This window comes from Dromaius novaehollandiae, chromosome 31, assembly GCF_036370855.1.
Source record: "Dromaius novaehollandiae isolate bDroNov1 chromosome 31, bDroNov1.hap1, whole genome shotgun sequence".
In the NCBI taxonomy this organism is placed as follows: Eukaryota; Metazoa; Chordata; class Aves; order Casuariiformes; family Dromaiidae; genus Dromaius; species Dromaius novaehollandiae.
Genome location: NC_088129.1, coordinates 330,158 through 347,058, shown reverse-complemented (window position 1 = coordinate 347,058; position 16,901 = coordinate 330,158). Strand labels below are relative to the sequence as shown.

General features: G+C 66.9%; 4 protein-coding genes across 5 annotated transcripts in view; 1 reads left to right on the top strand and 3 right to left on the bottom strand.

The window, feature by feature from the left end:
* Positions 1–6,626, bottom strand: part of CHMP2A (charged multivesicular body protein 2A) — a 32,801-nt gene extending 26,175 nt beyond the window's left edge. Inside the window, exon 1 of the mRNA XM_064499635.1 lies at positions 6,623–6,626. The gene's annotated coding sequence lies outside the window, so the exon portion shown is untranslated. The remainder of the gene's footprint in view (positions 1–6,622) is intronic.
* Positions 244–3,900, bottom strand: LOC135324108 (zinc finger protein 696-like). Its single transcript, XM_064499641.1, has 2 exons — positions 3,644–3,900; positions 244–1,496 (listed from the first exon to the last, which is right to left on the bottom strand). Exon 2 carries the CDS (start codon positions 1,474–1,476, stop codon positions 931–933), a length of 546 nt encoding a protein of 181 aa, XP_064355711.1. The 5' UTR covers positions 1,477–1,496; positions 3,644–3,900; the 3' UTR covers positions 244–930.
* A 1,380-nt stretch (positions 6,627–8,006) lies between the features above and the next one.
* Positions 8,007–13,019, top strand: LOC112984188 (zinc finger protein 696-like). The gene is made up of 3 exons (XM_064499636.1): positions 8,007–8,081; positions 8,941–8,979; positions 10,319–13,019. Exons 2-3 carry the CDS (start codon positions 8,943–8,945, stop codon positions 10,918–10,920), a joined length of 639 nt encoding a protein of 212 aa, XP_064355706.1. The 5' UTR covers positions 8,007–8,081; positions 8,941–8,942; the 3' UTR covers positions 10,921–13,019.
* Positions 13,009–16,593, bottom strand: ZBTB45 (zinc finger and BTB domain containing 45). Of its 2 annotated transcripts, XM_064499587.1 has the most exons (4): positions 16,411–16,593; positions 15,459–15,647; positions 14,546–15,236; positions 13,009–13,477 (listed from the first exon to the last, which is right to left on the bottom strand). In XM_064499587.1, exons 1-4 carry the CDS (start codon positions 16,576–16,578, stop codon positions 13,113–13,115), a joined length of 1,413 nt encoding a protein of 470 aa, XP_064355657.1. In that variant the 5' UTR covers positions 16,579–16,593; the 3' UTR covers positions 13,009–13,112. The 2 variants fall into 2 exon arrangements, with proteins under 2 accessions (XP_064355657.1, XP_064355656.1); XM_064499586.1 differs by having other exon boundaries at positions 14,546–15,647.
* Positions 16,594–16,901: the final 308 nt, after the last annotated feature.

Here is a 16,901-nt window from a genome sequence, read left to right as displayed (position 1 = left end):
GGGGGCCTCGCCTGGCCCTGCCGGCCAGCGAGGAGCCCTGGGACCTGGCCGGGTCCCGTCAGGGGGTCTCTAGAGGGGCTCCGAGGCCTCGAAGCTGCTCCGCCGCGGTGGAGCGTCACCCCCCACCTTCCCCTCCTCCCTCCCGCCCCACCAGCGGCGTTTGGGGGGTCCCAGAGGGCGAGCGAGCGGGGGGCGCGAGGCCGTTCTGGGTGGGGAGAGAGACACAACACCCCGAGCACAGGATCAGGACACTGGAAATTCATATGGAAAATTCACACGGAGAAAAACCACAAAACCCAACGCGGGAAGGGGCCGTCTGGGGAAAAGAGCGAGAAACGCCCTGGGAAGGCCGCTCGGGAAAGCACCGTCTCGAGCCCAGCGGTGCTGGACAGCGAGGAGCGTCGACCGCCGCGCGGGTAACGTCGCTCCGGGTGGACGCGGTGGAGGGGACGCAGCAGGGTCGGGCTCACGTGGCGCCGCCGGTTCGGCCCCCGAAACTGTCGAGGCGGCTCTGCCGTGAAGTCCCTCGCCTCCTGGTTCCTGGTGGGCACAAGGCGACACTGGCCTTGGCTTCCTCGAGGCCGAAAGCGACGTCCCACCGAGGCCGCCTTCCTCCACAGGGCCGGCGAGCGGGCGGGGAGCCCTTCAGAGCGCCGCGGGTCGCCGTTAAATCGGGAGCTTCCTCCTCGGATGAGCCCCCGGGATGGCGTCAAGCGGGAAGCTTCACTTTTTGCCCCGCTCCAGGAGCCGCAGAAGGGAACGGAAAGGGTTTTCCGACGCCGGAGCGAAGAGGTGAGTCCGATCCCCCCCTGCGGCAGTCGGGGGGGATAAAACGGTGCGTGGTGGCCCGAACGGAGGCGGCGGCAAAGGCGCCCGGTTTTCGCCCGCCGGCGAGAAAGAAAACGGGGGGGGAAAGGGCGGCGCGGGCGGCTACGCGCGGTGGGTGCGCTGGTGCCGCAGGAGGTGGGCGGCGGCGGCGAAGGCCTTGCCGCAACCCGCGCACTTGTGGGGCCGCTCGCCCGTGTGGGTGGCGCGGTGGCGGGCGAGGTGGGCGGCGCGGGCGAAGCTCTTGCCGCAGTCGCCGCAGGGGAAGGGCCGCTCGCCGGTGTGGGTGAGGCGGTGGCGGGCGAGGTGGGCGGCGCGGGTGAAGGCCTTGCCGCAGAGGCCGCAGGCGAAGGGGCGCTCGCCGGTGTGGGTGCCGCGGTGGCGGGTGAGGTGGGCGCTGCGGCGGAAGGCCTTGCCGCAGCAGCCGCAGCGGTAGGGCCGCTCGCCCGAGTGGGTCTCGCGGTGGCGGGCCAGGTGGGCGCTGCGCCCGAAGGCCTTGCCGCAGCGCTCGCAGGCGTAGGGCCGCGGCGCCGGCGCCCCGGCCGGCTCCGCCGCCGCCCCGCCGCCGTGGGTGCCCAGGTGCCGCGTCAGGTGGGAGCTCCGGCGGAAGCCTTTGCCGCAGTAGGGGCACGCGTTGGGCTTCTCCCCCATGGCGCCGCCGTCCCCCAGGCCTGAGCGAGGAGAGAGCGGCGCAAACTGGGGTGAACTGGGCGCGCTGGACTCGGCGCTGCACTCCTCGCGCCGCCCCGGAGCAGGTGAGTTTCGGCCCACCACCGATTTTCAGCCCGTCTGCGACCCACTCCCCGACGGCGGCCCCGGGGCCAAATCTCGGCCCCGCCGCCCAAATCCGGCCCGGCTGCACGATTTCATGCTAAATTTCAGCCCCCGCTGCCCAAATTTGTCCCCGCTGCCCAATTTCGTGCCAAATTTCAGCCCCGCTGCCAAAATTTGTCCCCAATTTTGTCCCTGCTGCCTGATTTCGTGCCGAATTTTGGCCCCGCTGCCCAAATTTGTCTTCGCTGCCCGATTTTGTCCCCGCTGCCCAGATCCGTCCCTGCTGCCTGATTTTGTCCCCACTGCCCAACTTCGTGCCCAATTTCAGCCCTGCTGCCGAAATTTGTCCCCGATTTTGTCCCCGCTGCCCAAATCCATCCCCGCTGCCAAAATTTGTCCCCGCTGCCCAACTTCGTGCCGAATTTCAGCCCCGCTGCCAAAATTTGTCCCCGATTTTGTCCCTGCTGCCCGATTTCGTGCCGAATTTCGGACCCGCTACCAAAATTTGTTCCCGCTGCCTGATTTTGTCCCCGCTGCCCAAATCCGTCCCCGCTGCCCAATTTCCTGCCGAATTTCAGCCCAGCTGCCAAAATTTCTCCCCGATTTTGTCCCTGCTGCCCAAATCCAGCCCCGCTACCAAAATTTGTTCCCGCTGCCTGATTTTGTCCCCGCTGCCCAAATCCGTCCCCGCTGCCCAATTTCATGCCAAATTTCAGCCCCGCTGCCAAAATTTGTCCCCAATTTTGTCCCCGCTGCCTGATTTCGTGCCGAATTTTGGCCCCGCTGCCCAAATTTGTCTTCGCTGCCCAATTTTGTCCCCGCTGCCCAGATCCGTCCCTGCTGCCTGATTTTGTCCCCACTGCTCAACTTCGTGCCCAATTTCAGCCCTGCTGCCGAAATCCGTCCCCGCTGCCGAAATCCGTCCCCGCTGCCCAAATCCGTCCCCGCTGCCAAAATTTGTCCCCGCTGCCCGATTTCATGCCAAATTTCGGCCCAGCTGCCAAAATTTCTCCCCGATTTTGTCCCCACTGCCCAAATCCGTCCCTGCTGCCCAATTTGTCTCCACTGCCCGATTTCGTGCCGAATTTTGTCCCCGCTGCCGAAATTTGTCCCCGATTTTGTCCCCACTGTCCAATTTCGTGCCCAATTTCAGCCCCACTGCTGAAATTTGTCCCCGATTTTGTCCCGGCTGCCCGATTTTGTCCCTGCTGCCTGAATTTTGTCCCTGCTGCCCAATTTTGTGCCCAATTTCAGCCCCACTACCAAAATTTGTCCCCAATTTTGTCCCCACTGCCCAAATCCGGCCCCGCTGCCCAATTTCATGCTGAATTTCAGCCCCGCTGCCGAAATTTGTCCCCAATTCTGGCCCCGCTGCCCGATTTCATGCCGAATTTCGGCCCCACTGCCGAAATTTATCCCTAATTCTGGCCCCGCTGCCTGATTTCGGGAGCCTGGTGTCGCCCCAGCATTGGGCCCCCCCTGCCCCCCTCCCAGTTTCGGGGGATCCCCACGCTCATCCCCTCACCGGGGCCCAGTTTGGGGGGGGTCTCGCCTCCCCCGTTCCCAGTTTGGGGGATTCCCACCCCCCTGTTCCCAGTTTGGGGGGTTTCTGTCCCCATTCCCAGTGGGGGGGGGCTCCTCCCTGTCCCCCATTCCCAGTTTGGAGGGGAGCCCTCATCCCCCGCTCCCAGTCTGGGGTTTGTCTCTCTCCCCCGCCGTTCCCAGTTCGGCAGGGTCTCCCCCTCCCCCGCTCCCACTTTGGGCGCCTCTCCTCCCCTCCCCCACTCCCAGTTTGGCAATGGGGGTTCCCTCCCCATTCCCAGTTTGGGGGGTCCCTCCCCCCTCCAGCGCTCCCAGTTTGGGGGTGCCCGGCCCCTCTCCCGCTCCCAGTCCGGGGGTCCCTGCAGCCGCCCCTCCCCCATCTGCAGCGCAGGCGGGGGGAGGGGTGGCGGGCGCCTCCCCTCCCCCACCCTGCCCCCGCTGGCCCCCCCGCCCCCCTCCACCACCCTTCCCAGTTGCCCCAGTTGCCCCAGTTGCTGCTTACCCGCCCCGGCTGCCGCCGCCAGGCCCTGCCGCCCTGCCCCCCGCGCGCGGGGCTCTATGGGTCCTTAACCCTTTGCTAGGCCCGGACGCCTGGGCCCCCGACGCCCGGGGCCTCCGCTCGGGTGCCGCCCGGACGCCTGGGCCCCCGGCCCCGGGGCTGGGAGGGGAGGGGCAGCCGGGGACCCCGGGGTGCACAGGGCCGGGCCGCCCGAGGGTGCTGGGCCACCGAGAGCCACTGCCCCCCCCCCAGCCGTGGGGAGGGGACACCTGCAGGTCCCCGGGGTGGGGACACCCACGCGGTGCCTCTGGGGTGGCATCGAGCCTCCTTGCTGTCCCCAAGGTGCTGAGAGCCACCGTGGTGTCCCCAGGGTCATGACACCCACGTGGGTGTCCCTGGGGTGGGGGCATCCCTCCTTGGTGTCCCCAGGGGTGGTGACATTCTTCCTTGGTGTCCCTGGGGTGGTGGCACACATGTGGGTGTCCCAGAATAAGGACATCCTTCTCCTTGGTGTCCCCCAGGGTGGTGACATCCCTCTTTGGTGTCCCCCAGGGTGGTGACATCCTTCCTTGGTGTCCCCGGGCTGGTGACACTCATGTGAGTGTCCCCAGATTGGGGACAGCCCTCCTTGGTGTCCCTGGGGTGGTGACATGCACGTGGGTGTCCCCAGGGTGGGGACATCCCTTCTTGGTGTCCCTGGGGTGGTGACACGCAGGTGGGTGTCCCCAGGGTGGGGACATCCCTCCTTGGTGTCCCTGGGGTGGTGACATGCACGTGGGTGTCCCCAGGGTGGGGACATCCCTTCTTGGTGTCCCTGGGGTGGTGGCACCAAGATGGATGTCCCCAAGGTGGGGACATCCCTCCTTGGTGTCCCTGGGGTGGTGGCATGAAGGTGGGTGTCCCCAGGGTGGGGACATTCCTTCTTGGTGTCCCTGGGGTGGTGGCACCCATGTGGGTGTCCCAGAGTAAGGACATCCCTCCTTGGTGTCCCTGGGGTGGTGACACGCATGGTGCTGTCCTCAGAGTGGTGGCGCCAAGATGGATGTCCCCCAGGTGGGAACATCCCTCTTTGGTGTCCCCAGATTGGGGACATCCCTCCCTGGTGTCCCTGGGGTGGTGACATGCACGTGGGTGTCCCTGGGGTGGTGGCACACATGTGGGTGTCCCCAGATTGGGGACATCCCTCCTTGGTGTCCGCGGGGTGGTGACATGCACGTGGGTGTCCCCAGGGTGGGGACATCCCTCCTTGGTGTCCCTGGGGTGGTGACATGAACGTGGGTGTCCCCAGATTGGGGACATCCCTCCTTGGTGTCCCTGGGGTGGCGACACGCATGGTGCTGTCCTCAGAGTGGTGGCACCAAGATGGATGTCCCCAAGGTGGGGACATCCCTCCTTGGTGTCCCCGAGGTGGTGACACGCATGTGGGTGTCCCCAGATTGGGGACATCCCTGTTTGGTGTCCCCGGGGTGGTAACATGCACGTGGGTGTCCCCAGGGTGGGGACATCCCTCCTTGGTGTCCCTGGGTTGGTGACATCCCTCCTTGGTGTCCCTGGGGTGGTGACACCCGCGTGGCTGTCCCTGAGGCAGGGACGTGCCTTGGGGTGTCCCTGGGGCGGGGGCACCCACCTGGGTGTCAGTGCGGGGGGCGACACCCACATGGGTGCCCCGGGGTGGGGACACCCACAGCAGGGGCCTCGGGACCAGCCCCGCTGTGGGGTGACAGGAACTGACCCCCGGGACCGACCCTCTTCCCGGGACCGACCCTGCTGTGGGGTGACGGGAACTGACCCCTGGGGGGTTCTGGCAGCACTGGGGGTGACTGGGGAGTTACTGGGAGCACTGGGGGGTGAGGGGGGATTATAGGGGGGTGTTACTGGGAGAACTGGGGGGTGACTGGGGTGATTACTGGGTGCACTGGGCACACTAGGGTGATGGGGATGACTGGGGGTTACTGGGAGCACTGGGCGTACCAGGGTGACAGGGGTTACTGGGTGCACTGGGGTTACTGGAAGCACTAAGGTGACGGGTTACTGGTGTTACTGGGAGCACTGGGGTGATGGGCACTGGCCGGGTGTCCCCACAGGCTCCCACATTGCTGGCCGAGGTCACCTGGGTGCTGGTGGCCCCGGGGCAGCACCCGCCCCCCCACGTCCCCCTTGGGTAAGTGCCCATCCTCTGTGTCCCCTCATGTCCCCCCATGTCACCCCCCCGTGTCCCCACATCCCATCCCCCCCGCGGCCCCTCCAGGTACCCCCATATCCCCCAGTGTCCCCCATGTCCCCTCCGGGTCCCCCTGTGGCCCTTGCACATCCCCCATGGGTCCTCAGGTGGCCCCAGGTCCCCTCATGTCTCCCCGGGTGGCCCCGTGTCATCTCGCGTCTCCCACGTGTGTCCCCAGGCCACCTCATGTCCCCCCGGTGGCCCTGTGTCACATCATCTCCCCGCCATGTGTCCCCAGGTCCCTCCATGTCCCTTCCATGCCCCAGCTGGCGTCCCCAGCTCCATCCATGTGTCCTCAGGCCACCTCATGTCCCCCAGGTGGCCCTGTGTCACCTTGTCTCCCCACCACGTGTCCCCAGGTCCCTCCATGTCCCCTCCATGCGCCACCTAGCGTCCCCAGGTGGCCTCTTGTCCCTCCAGGTGTCCCCACGTCCGCTCATGTCCCTGCCACATCATGCCCCGTTTCCCCCTGGTGTCCCTACGTCACTGCAGGTGTCCCCCCCCGTGTCCCACCACAGTCTCCCACATCTCTCATCAGCCCGAATCCGGCTCCAGGTGCCCTGACCGGCTCCCAGCACCCCGAATCCAGGGGGGAACGTCCCGAGTGTGACCCCGAGCACCCCGAATCCAGCTGGGGATGTCCCGAGTGTGACCCCGAGCACCCTAAATCCGGCCCTGAGCACCCCAAATCCGGTTGGGGACGTTCCGAGTGTGACCCCGAGCACCCTAAATCTGACCTGGAGCACCCCAGATGCAGCTGGGGACGTCCCGAGAGTGACCCCGAGCACCCTAAATCCAGGTCTGAGCACCCCGGATGCAGCTGGGGACGTCCTGAGTGTGACCCCGAGCACCCTAAATCCGACCTGGAGCACCCCGAATCCAGCTGGGGACGTCCCGAGTGTGACCCCGAGCACCCTAAATCCGGCCCTGAGCACCCCAAATCCAGCTGGGGACGTTCCGAGTGTGACCCCGAGCACCCTAAATCTGACCTGGAGCACCCCAGATGCAGCTGGGGACATCCTGAGAGTGACCCCGAGCACCCTAAATCCAGGTCTGAGCACCCCGGATGCAGCTGGGGATGTCCAGAGTGTGACCCCGAGCACCCTAAATCCAGGTCTGAGCACCCCGGATGCAGCTGGGGATGTCCTGAGTGTGACCCTGAGCACCCTAAATCCAGGTCTGAGCACCCTGAATCCAGCTCTGGACACACAGAGTCTCACTCTTAGCACCCTAAATCTGGCCCTGAGCACCCCAAATTGAGCTCTGGACACCCTGATGGTCTCCGAGCACCCAAAATCCAGCTCTGAGCACCCCAAGTCCAGTTCTGGACACCCTGACGGGCTCCAAGCACCCTAAATCCAGCCCTGAGCACCCCAAATCCAGCTCTGGACACCCTGATGGGCTCCGAGTACCCTAAATCCAGTTCTGAGCACGCTGATGGGCTCCAAGCACCCTAAATCCAGCTCTGGGCACCCCAAATCCAGCTCTGGACACCCTGAATCTGGCTCCAGCCACTGAATCTACCTCCAGACACCCCAAATTTGGTTTCCGGCAGTCTAAATTCAGCCCCAAGCCCCCAAAGTCCAGCTCGGGACACCCGGAATCTGGCTCCAAACACTAAGTCTACATCTGGATGCCCCAAATTTGCCTCGGGACCCCCCAAATCCGTCTCTGGACACCCCAAATCCGTCTCTGGACACCCCAAATCCGCCCCAGGTCACCCCTGCAGCCCCGTGAACGCCGAGACCCCCTGTCCCCTTAACTCTGCCCCTCGGGCCGGGCTGCAGAGGTGGGGCCCCGCCATGGGGCGGCCGAGCCCCATTAAACCCCGTTTACCCCCTCCGGCTCCCGGTGGTATGTGGGGGACGGGGGGGGGCAAAATGGGGCAAAAGCCAGCAGAAATGGGAAAAAATGGCCCAGGTGTCCCCCTGGCTCACACCATTTGGGGAGTGGGGACCTCACTGCAGTGTCCTGCCCCAGGGGGGGCATTTTGGGGCAGGGGGGGCAATAGCGGGGCAGGGGGGGCAATGACCGGGCCGGGGGAGAGGGGTAATAACAGGTCCGGAGCGGGGGGCAATAGCGGGGCGGTGGGCGCTGGCGGCAGGGAGGGGGTTAACGCCACCGAGTTGCGGTCCGCCGGGCGGCGCGGAGCGGCCCCTGGCGGTGCGCGAGCGCTTCCGGGGCGCGGGGCGGCTGCGGCGGCGGCTCTGCGGCGCTGAGGTGAAAGGGGGGGGGAACCGGGACCGGGGGGGGGGGGATGCGGCCCGGTACCCCCCCCCCCAGCCCCCCGTCTTCCAGCTGCCACCCCGGCCCGCCGGGGCCTCTCGGTGCCCACCCTTGCCGGCTCCCCCCTCTCGGTCCCCCGGTGTCCCCAGGGTCTCCCCGGTGCCCCCCCCCGGGTCTCTTCATGGTCCCCCCCATCTCGGGTCTCCCTCAGGGTCCCCCGGTGCCGCCCCCCCGGCTCCCCCTCCCCGGTCCCGGGCGTCCCCCGGTGCCCCCCAGGGTCTCCCCTCCAGCCCTGGGACATCCCCTCCCCCATCCCAGCCGCCCCTCCCCCCCGGTCCCGGGGGGTTCCCCGGTGTCCCCAGGGTCTCTCCTCCCCCCCCTTGTGCCCCCCCCGGGTCTCTCCATGATCCCCCCCCCATCTCGAGTCTCCTTCAGGGTCCCCCGCTGCCCCTCGGGGTCTCCCTGCAGCCCCGGCGCCCACCCCCCGGTCCCCCTCCCCAGTCCCGGGGGTCCCCTGGTGCCCCCCAGGGTCTCCCCTCCAGCCCTAGGACCGCCCCCCCATTGTCCCATCCCCTGCCCCAGGGTCTCCCCTCCCGGGTCCCGGGGGTCCCCCGGTGCCCCCCAGGGTCTCCCCTCCAGCCCTGGGACTGCCCCCCTGGTCCACCCCCCCGAGTGTCCCCGCCACCCCCCAGCTACGGTGCCCCCGGTCCCTCCGCTGGGTCCTGGTGCCACTCCACCGGGTTCCCCCTCCCCGCCCCCGCTCACCCTGCCTGCCCTGGTCCCGGTCTCCGCCCCGGGGTCCCTCGGTCCCCCCCGGCCCGGGCTGAGCTCCCCCTCCTGGGTCTCCCCACAGCGATGGAGCAGGCGGAGGAACCGCCCGGCACCCTCTCAGGTGAGCCCGGCCGCAAAGCACTGTGGGACAGTGGAGGGCCGGGTCCGGCTGTGGCCAGCGCGGGTTCAGCCAGGCCACCATGGGTCCAGCCCTGGCCAGGGTCCATCTGAGCAAACATGGGTCCATCTGGGCCACCATGGGTCCAGCCCTGGCCAGGGTCCATCTGCGTGAACGTGGGTCCATCTGGGCCACCATGGGTCCAGCCTTGGCCAGGGTCCATCTGAGCGAACATGGGTCCATCTGGGCCACCGTGGGTCCATCTGGGCCACCATGGGTCCAGCCTTGGCCAGGGTCCATCCAGGCCAGTGTGGGTCCATCCAGGCCAATGTGGGTCCAGTCCTGGCCAGGGTCCATCTGGGCCACCGTGGGTCCAGCCCTGGCCAGGGTTCCTCCAACCACTGTGGGTCCAGCCCTGGCCAGGGTCCATCCAGGGCAACGTTGGCCCAGCCTTGGCCAGGGTTCCTCCGGGCCAGCCTGACACCAGCCCTGGCCAGGGTCCATCCAGGCCAACACAGGTCCAACCCTGGCCAATGCGAGTCCATCCAGGCCAAAACAGGTCCAATCCTGGGCAGGGTCCATCCAGGCCACCATGGGTCCAGCCCTGGCCAATGCGAGTCCATCCAGGCCAAGACGGCTCTGGCTCTGGCCAGGGTCCATCTGGGCCAACGTGGGTCCATCCAGGCCAGTGCAGGTCTGACCCCAGCCATCGTAGGCCTGTCTGGGCCAGGTTCCTCATGGCCATGTCCAGATGAAGGTTGAAGACCCCCAAGAATGAAGACCCACCACCTCCCTGGGTCTGGCTCTGGCTCCATCGCGCATGAGAGAGCTCAGAGGGGTTTCTGGAGGTCCCAGATCCAACCACGGCCAATGTGTCAGGTCTGGGTTCCTCGTGGCCATGTCAAGTGAAAGTTGGGCATCTCCACAGATGGAGACCCACCACCTCCCTGCGTCTGACCCTGACTCCGTTCCCACTGGGGCAGGGGGGACGGGACCTCCTGGGTCCAACCCCCATCTCAAAACGAGCCCGACCCTGGCCAGCACAGGCCCACCTGGGCAGGGACCCTCATGGCTGGACAAGGGTTGGGTCAAAGGACACCTTATGGCCTCGGGGGCAAACACCCCCCTGGGGAGGGGGCAACTTGGCAGCTTCGGGGGGCAATTTGGGAGCTTTGGGAGGAGAAATGGGGGCTTCAGGGGGGCGACCTGGAGGTTTTAGGGGAGCAAGTTGGGACCCGCAGGGGATCAAGCCTTCGGGCGGCAATTTGGGAGCTTCGGGGAGGCAACTCGGGAGACTCAAGGGGGCAATTTGGGAGCTTCAGGGTGACGCGCGTCCCCACAGGGAGCGGGAGCAGCCACGAGGTGGACATCATCGAGAGCCTGGCGACGTCCCTGCCGCCACCACCGCCGTCCCCGCCACCGTCTCCCGGCCTGGGCTGGCCCTGGGGGGCGGCGGCGGGCGCCCGCAAGCCCTACAAGTGCACCGAGTGCGGCAAGGCCTTCGGGCAGAGCTCGCACCTCATGCGGCACCGGGGCACCCACACGGGCGAGAAGCCCTACAAGTGCGGCGCCTGCGCCAAGAGCTTCGCCCAGCGCTCCAACCTGCTGCAGCACCAGCGGGCCCACACCGGCGAGAAGCCCTACGCGTGCGGCGCCTGCGGCAAGCGCTTCGGCTGGAGCTCCAACCTCAGCCAGCACCGGCGTCTCCACGCCGGCCTCAAGCCCTTCCAGTGCGGCCAGTGCGGCAAGCGCTTCGGCGAGAGCGCCCGCCTGCTCGAGCACCAGCGCACCCACACCGGCGAGAAGCCCTACCGCTGCCCCGACTGCGCCAAGACCTTCGGCCGCGGCTCCCACCTCGCCCGCCACCGCCGCCTCCACGCCGCCGAGCGGGGCGCCGGCCAGAGCGCGGCCCTGGTGCTGCGCCGCGGCACCCGTGGGCTCTGAGCGCCCCACCGGGGCGGCATGGCCGGGCCTCCCGCGGGAGCCGCCGGGATGGGCTTCGGCCCTCTCGGCACCTGTTGCCGGCTTGCGGAGAGCCCACATGGGCAAACGGACGTGGCATCAGGGGCAAACGTGGACATGAAGACCTGGGGATGGTCTGTGACGTGGCCAGCGGCCACCACGACCCTTCTGCAGTAGCCACAGGGACATGGTTCAGCTCCATCAGCACCATCATTGGCTTGCAGATGACCCACGTGGGCAAACGGACGTGGGATCGGGGACAAATGTGGACATGAAGACCTGGGGATGGTCCATGACATGGCCAACGGCCACCACGGCCCTTCTGCAGTAGCCACAGGGACGTGGTTCAGCTCCATCAGCACCATCATTGGCTTGCAGATGACCCACATGGGCAAACGGACGTGGGATCAGGGGCAAACATGGACATGAAGACCTGGGGATGGTCCATGACGTGGCCAACGGCCACCACGGCCCTTCTGCAGTAGCCACAGGGACGTGGTTCAGCTCCATCTGCACCATCATTGGCTTGCAGATGACCCATGTGGGCAAACGGACGTGGGATTGGGGACAAATGTGGACATGAAGACCTGGGGATGGTCTGTGACGTGGCCAACGGCCACCACGGCCCTTCTGCAGTAGCCACAGGGACGTGGTTCAGCTCCATCAGCACCATCATTGGCTTGCAGATGACCCACGTGGGCAAACAGACATGAGGTCAGGGGCAAACATGGACACGAAGACTTGGGGATGGTCCATGACGTGGCCAACAGTCACCGCGGCCCTTCTGTGGTAGCCATGGGGACGTGGCTGGCTGAACTGGCACCTGTCACTGGCTTGTGGCAAGCCCACATGGGCAAACAGATGTGAGATGGGGGCAAACATGGACACGCAGACTCGGGGATGGTCCATGACGTGGCCAATGGCCACCATGGCCCTTCTGCAGTAGCCACAGGGACGTGGTTCAGCCCCATCAGCACCATCGTTGGCTTGCAGACGACCCACGTGGGCAAACGGACGTCAGACCAGGGTCATAAAGACTCTGGGAGGCTCCACAATGTGGCCAGCAGCTACCACAGCCCTTCTGCGGTAGCCCCAGCGATGTGGTTCGGCCCAGCTGGCCCCCATCGGTGGCTCGTGGAGAGCCTGCGTGGACAAACAGATGCAGGACCAGGAGAAAACAGGGATGCAAAGACTTGGGGAGGACCTGTGGTGTGGCCAACAGCAGCCATGGGCCTTCTGCAGGCGCCACGCAACATGGTTTGGCCCTGTCAGTGCCTGTCGTTAGCTTGTAGAGAGCCCATGTGGGCAAACAGACATGAGATCGGGGCAAACACGGACACAAAGACTTGGGGATGGTCCATGACGTGGCCAATGGCCACCACAGCCCTTCTGCAGTAGCCATGGGGACGTGGTCAATGCCCAGCATTGGCTTGTGGAGAGCCCACGTGGGCAAACAGATGTAGGATCGGGGTCATAAACACTCTGGGAGGCTCCACAAAGTGGCCAGTGGCTACCCCGGCCCTTTTGTGGTAGCCACGGACGTGGTTGGCCCAGTTGACACCTGTCACTGGCTTGTGGAGAGCCCACATGGGCAAACAGACGTGAGATGGGGGCAAACATGAACATGCAGACTTGGGGACGGTCCATGATGTGGCCAGCGGCCACCACGGCCCTTCTGCGGTAGCCACAGGGATGTGGTTCAGCCCCGTCAACGCCCATCGTTGGCTTGTGGAGAGCCCACGGGGGCAAACAGACACAGGATGGGGGCAGACGTGGACGCGACGTTCGGGGCTGGTCCGTGACGCGGCCAGGGGCCACCGTGGCCCTTCTGCAGTAGCCGCGGGGACGTGGTTTGGCCCCAGCATCAGCTTGCGGAGAGGCCGCGTGGGCAAACGCGGATGCAAAGACTCGGGGAGAGAGGGCAACGGCCACCACGGCCCTCCCGCTGTGGCCACGCGGCCGGGGAGCCCCATTAAAGGCCGATTCCTAAAAGCAGCGCTGAGATGGGCTCCACCACCGGGATTTGTAGGGGAAAAGGGGAGAAAAAAAGGGCACGAACAGGACGAACCATTTCCTTAAAACGTCCGTGTTGATTTCTCAGAGCCCGCCGAGCGCACACGCACGCGGCGCCCGTCACCCAACCCGCGGGGGCACCCGGGCCGCCGGCAGTGCCGTCACGCCGGGCCGGCTTCGGCACCCTGCCACGCAGCCAGGCCGGCCTCGGCGGGCGGCGGGGGCGGCGGCGGCTCGGGCTGCCAGGCATCGGCGGGCGGCGGCGGGGGCGGCGCGGGGTGGCTGGCGGCGGCGTGGCGCTCCAGGAGGGTGCGGTGGGAGAAGCCCTTGGTGCAGAGGCGGCACTGGAAGCGCTCGGGGCGGTGGGTGCGCATGTGGACGTTGAGGGAGCTCTTCTGGGTGAAGCGCTTGCAGCAGACGCCACACTGGAAGGCGCGCACGCCCGTGTGCGTCACCATGTGCTTCAGCAGGTAGTCGCGCAGCGAGAAGGAGCGCCAGCAGATCGAGCACTGGTGGGGCTTCTCGCCTGCGGGGCGGCACGGTGGGGCTCGGTACATGGCCACCGCGTTGTCCCCGTCTTCCCTCGTCCCCATCCCACGTCTCCGTCGCCCCTCGTCCCCATCCCACGTCCCTGTTTCCCCTGTGTCCCGCTTACGGCCCTGTTCCCTCATGTTCTCCTCCATCCCCACGTCCCCATCATGTGTCCCCACATCGCATCTGCCTCCCCACGTCCCTGCCATCCCCGTCACCCTGTCCCTGCTGTCCCCATTGCCCCTCGTCCCCATCCCACGTCCCCGTTCCCCCCTCGTCCCGCTTACAGCCCCGCTCCCTCACGTTCTCCTCCATCCCCACGTCCCCATCACGTGTCCCCATGTCACATCCACCTCTCCATGTCCCCGGTACGTCCCTGTCCCCTCATGTCCCTGCTGTCCCTGTTGCCCCTCGTCCCCATCCCACGTCCCCGTTTGCCCCCGCATCCCTCTTGCGGCCCCGTTCCCTCACGTTCTCCTCCATCCCCACGTCCCCATCGTGTGTGCCCACGTCACAGCCGCCTCCCCACGTCCCTGCTACGTCCCTGTCCCCTCATGTCCCTGCTGTGTCCCCATCCCTGCTGTGTCCCCATCCCTGTCCCCCCACTGTCTCCATTCCCCCCCCGCGTCCCTGTCCCCCGTTTCCCCATCTTCTCCCACCCGCCATGTCCCCGTCCCTTCATATCCCCACCTCGTGTCCCTGTTCTCTCCCCATCCCTGTCCCATGTCCCCCCACAGCCCCGTTATGTCCCCATTCCCCCCCCACGTCTCCCCATTGCCCCCATCCCCGCAGCCCTGTTCCCCCACCCCCAATGTCCTTGTCCCCTGACATCCCCATGGCCCTGTTCCTCCATCCACGATGTTGCTGTCACCCCATGTCCCCATCCCATGCCCCTGTTTGTCCCCATCCCCCTACATCCCTACTTCGTCCCCGCGTCCCCCTTTGTCCCCACCTTGCTGTCCCCATCACCCCATCTTCCCCCCACATCCCTGTCCCCACCATGTCCCTGTCCCCCCCCAACGTCCCCATCCACCCCCCATTTCCCCCCGTCCCCCCCCCTCACCGGAGTGGATGAACATGTGCTTGGTGTAGTTCTTGCGGGAGCTGAAGGTCTTCTGGCAGTGGCCGCACTGGTAGGAGAGCTCGGGGCAGCGCGAGGGGCCGGGCCGGGGGGCAGCAGGGGCCGCGGGGGCTCCGGGGCTCAGCCCCGCCTCGGCCCCGGCCTCGTAGAACGGCGGCGGCGGCTGCACCGGGGCGAAGGCGAAGGCCTCGGCGCCCGCCGGCGCCTTCCCGAAGGCCAACGCCCGGCCCGCCGCCTCCAGGCTGCAGTCGGGCCCGAACTTGGCCCCGTCCTCGGCGGGCCAGGGCGGCAGGAAGGCCTCAGCGAAGACCTCGGGCGCCCCGAAGAACGGCGGCTCCTCGGTGGCGGCGGCGAAGGGCGCCGGGGCGAAGCCTTCCTCGCCGCCGCCGCTGCCCTCCTCCTCCTCCTTGACGGGCAGCTGGAGCCGCAGCGGCTGGCGCTGCTTGCGGCTGTGGCAGCTGGGCGCCGGCTCGGGCGGCCCGAAGCGCCCGTCGGCATCGCGCTGCGCCGCCGCCAGCAGCTCCCGCAGCTTGTCGCGCGCCTGGGCCCCCCCGGGCACCTCGGCCTCCGCCGGGGCCTCGGCGGGCGGCGCGGGCGGGCGGGCGGCGGGCAGCGCCTTGGGGCCGCGGCCCTGCGAGATGATCTGGGTGCACTCGTCGATGACCGTCTTGATCTGGAGGATGGAGGCGGCGGTGAGGATCTGCAGCGCCTCGGACTGGGCCACCACGAGGCAGCCGCTGTACATGAACTCGACGAGCTGGCGCACGGCGCCGCTGGGCACCACGGGCGGCACCTCGATGGCCGAGTGGCCCAGCAGCAGCTTGTCATGGAAGAAGGGGCTGCCGGCGGCCAGCACGCAGCGGTGGGCCCGCAGCGTGGCCTCCCGGATGCGCACCGTCACGTCGCAGAAGTGGCCGCCCAGGCGCTGCCCGTTGAGGGTCTCCAGCAGCGACTTGCTGAAGTTCTGCAGGTGGATGTAGTGCACCGCCTCCGCCATGGCCGGGCCAGGGGACGCCGGCAGGGAGCAGGGACGCCGGTGGGCAGCGGGGACGCCGGCGGGGACGGCAGCGAGCTCTGCAGACACCTGTGGGAACAACGCCAGGGTCGGCGGACGCCTCAGTAGATGTCACCTGGGGTTTGGGGATGCTTCTGGGTACGCTAGTGGGGTTGAGGGACACCTTAGGGGATGTCACTTGGGGTTTGGGGACACCATATGGGGACATTGCCGGTCTGGGGATGCTTCTGGGTAGGTTACTGGGGTTGAGGGACACCTTAGGAGATGTCACCAAGGTCTGGGGACACTGCTGGGGACATCACTGGGGTTAAGGGACACCTTAGGGGATGTCACTAGGGGTTTGGGGACACCATATAGGACATCACCGGGGTTGAGGGACACTTTAGGGGATGTCGCCAGGGTCTGGGGCCACCACTGGGGACATCACGGGGGTTGAGGGACACTTTAGGGGATGTCAGCGAGGTCTGCAGACACCTGTGGGAACAACGCCAGGGTCGGGGGACGCCTTAGGAGATGTCACTGGGGGGTTGGGGACATCGTATGGGACATCGCCAGTCTGGGGATGCTTCTGGGTAGGTTACTGAGGTTAAGGGACACCTTAGGGGATGTCACCAGGGTCTGGGGACATCGCTGGGGATATCACTGGGGTCTGGAGACACCTTAGGGGATGTCACCAGGGTCTGGGGCCACCACTGGGGTCGTCACCAAGGTCTGGGGATGCCTTAGGGGACATCGCTGAGGTCTGGGGCCACCGCCGGGGACGTCGCCGGCCCCTCCCCCACGGGGGGACCCAGGCGTCCGGGCCGCGCGTGGGGGGCGGCGCCGCACTCACCTCCCGGTCCCCTCCGGAACCGCCGCCGCCAGCCCCAGCCGCCCGGAAGCACCTCGAGGGAGCACTTCCGGCGGCCGCCGCGCTGATCGCGTCACTTCCGGGGGAGGCTGCCATAGAGAAGCCTCCCCCGTGCTCAGAGGGGCCGGAGCGGAAGTGAGCTGAGATCATAGAGAAGAGGGACGGGGCATCACAGAGGCGGTGGGAGGATGGTCACTTCCTGGCCTGCCAGTGACGTCACTGTCTGGGCCAGCCTTGACGTTACCTCCTCTGGTCATGCGTCTCTGGCTCTGACATTGCTCCATTTCCAGGTGATGACATCACGTCTCGTGGAGCCTCTCAACCCACCCACCACGGTGACATCAACTCTGCCAAGCCCCTGCTTGTGCCAGCACTCCTTGTGACGTCACATCCAGCGCCGTGACATCACACCTTCCCCTGTGGCCTCACCCTGTCCCCTCCCATACTGCCACCTCCCCCTGGGTTTCCTCTCT

Excerpts from the sequence above, each read along its gene's own strand:
- LOC135324108 (XM_064499641.1), bottom strand. The coding sequence starts at position 1,476 with ATGGGGGAGAAGCCCAACGCGTGCCCCTACTGCGGCAAAGGCTTCCGC.
- LOC112984188 (XM_064499636.1), top strand. The coding sequence starts at position 8,943 with ATGGAGCAGGCGGAGGAACCGCCCGGCACCCTCTCAG. Across the intron at positions 8,980-10,318 it reads ACCGCCCGGCACCCTCTCAG|GGAGCGGGAGCAGCCACGAG; the intron begins GTGAGCCCGGCC and ends GCGTCCCCACAG.
- ZBTB45 (XM_064499586.1), bottom strand. The coding sequence starts at position 16,578 with ATGATCTCAGCTCACTTCCGCTCCGGCCCCTCTGAGCACGGGGGAGGC. Across the intron at positions 15,648-16,410 it reads GTTCCGGAGGGGACCGGGAG|GTGTCTGCAGAGCTCGCTGC; the intron begins GTGAGTGCGGCG and ends TTGTTCCCACAG. Across the intron at positions 13,478-14,545 it reads GCACATGTTCATCCACTCCG|GCGAGAAGCCCCACCAGTGC; the intron begins GTGAGGGGGGGG and ends GCCGCCCCGCAG.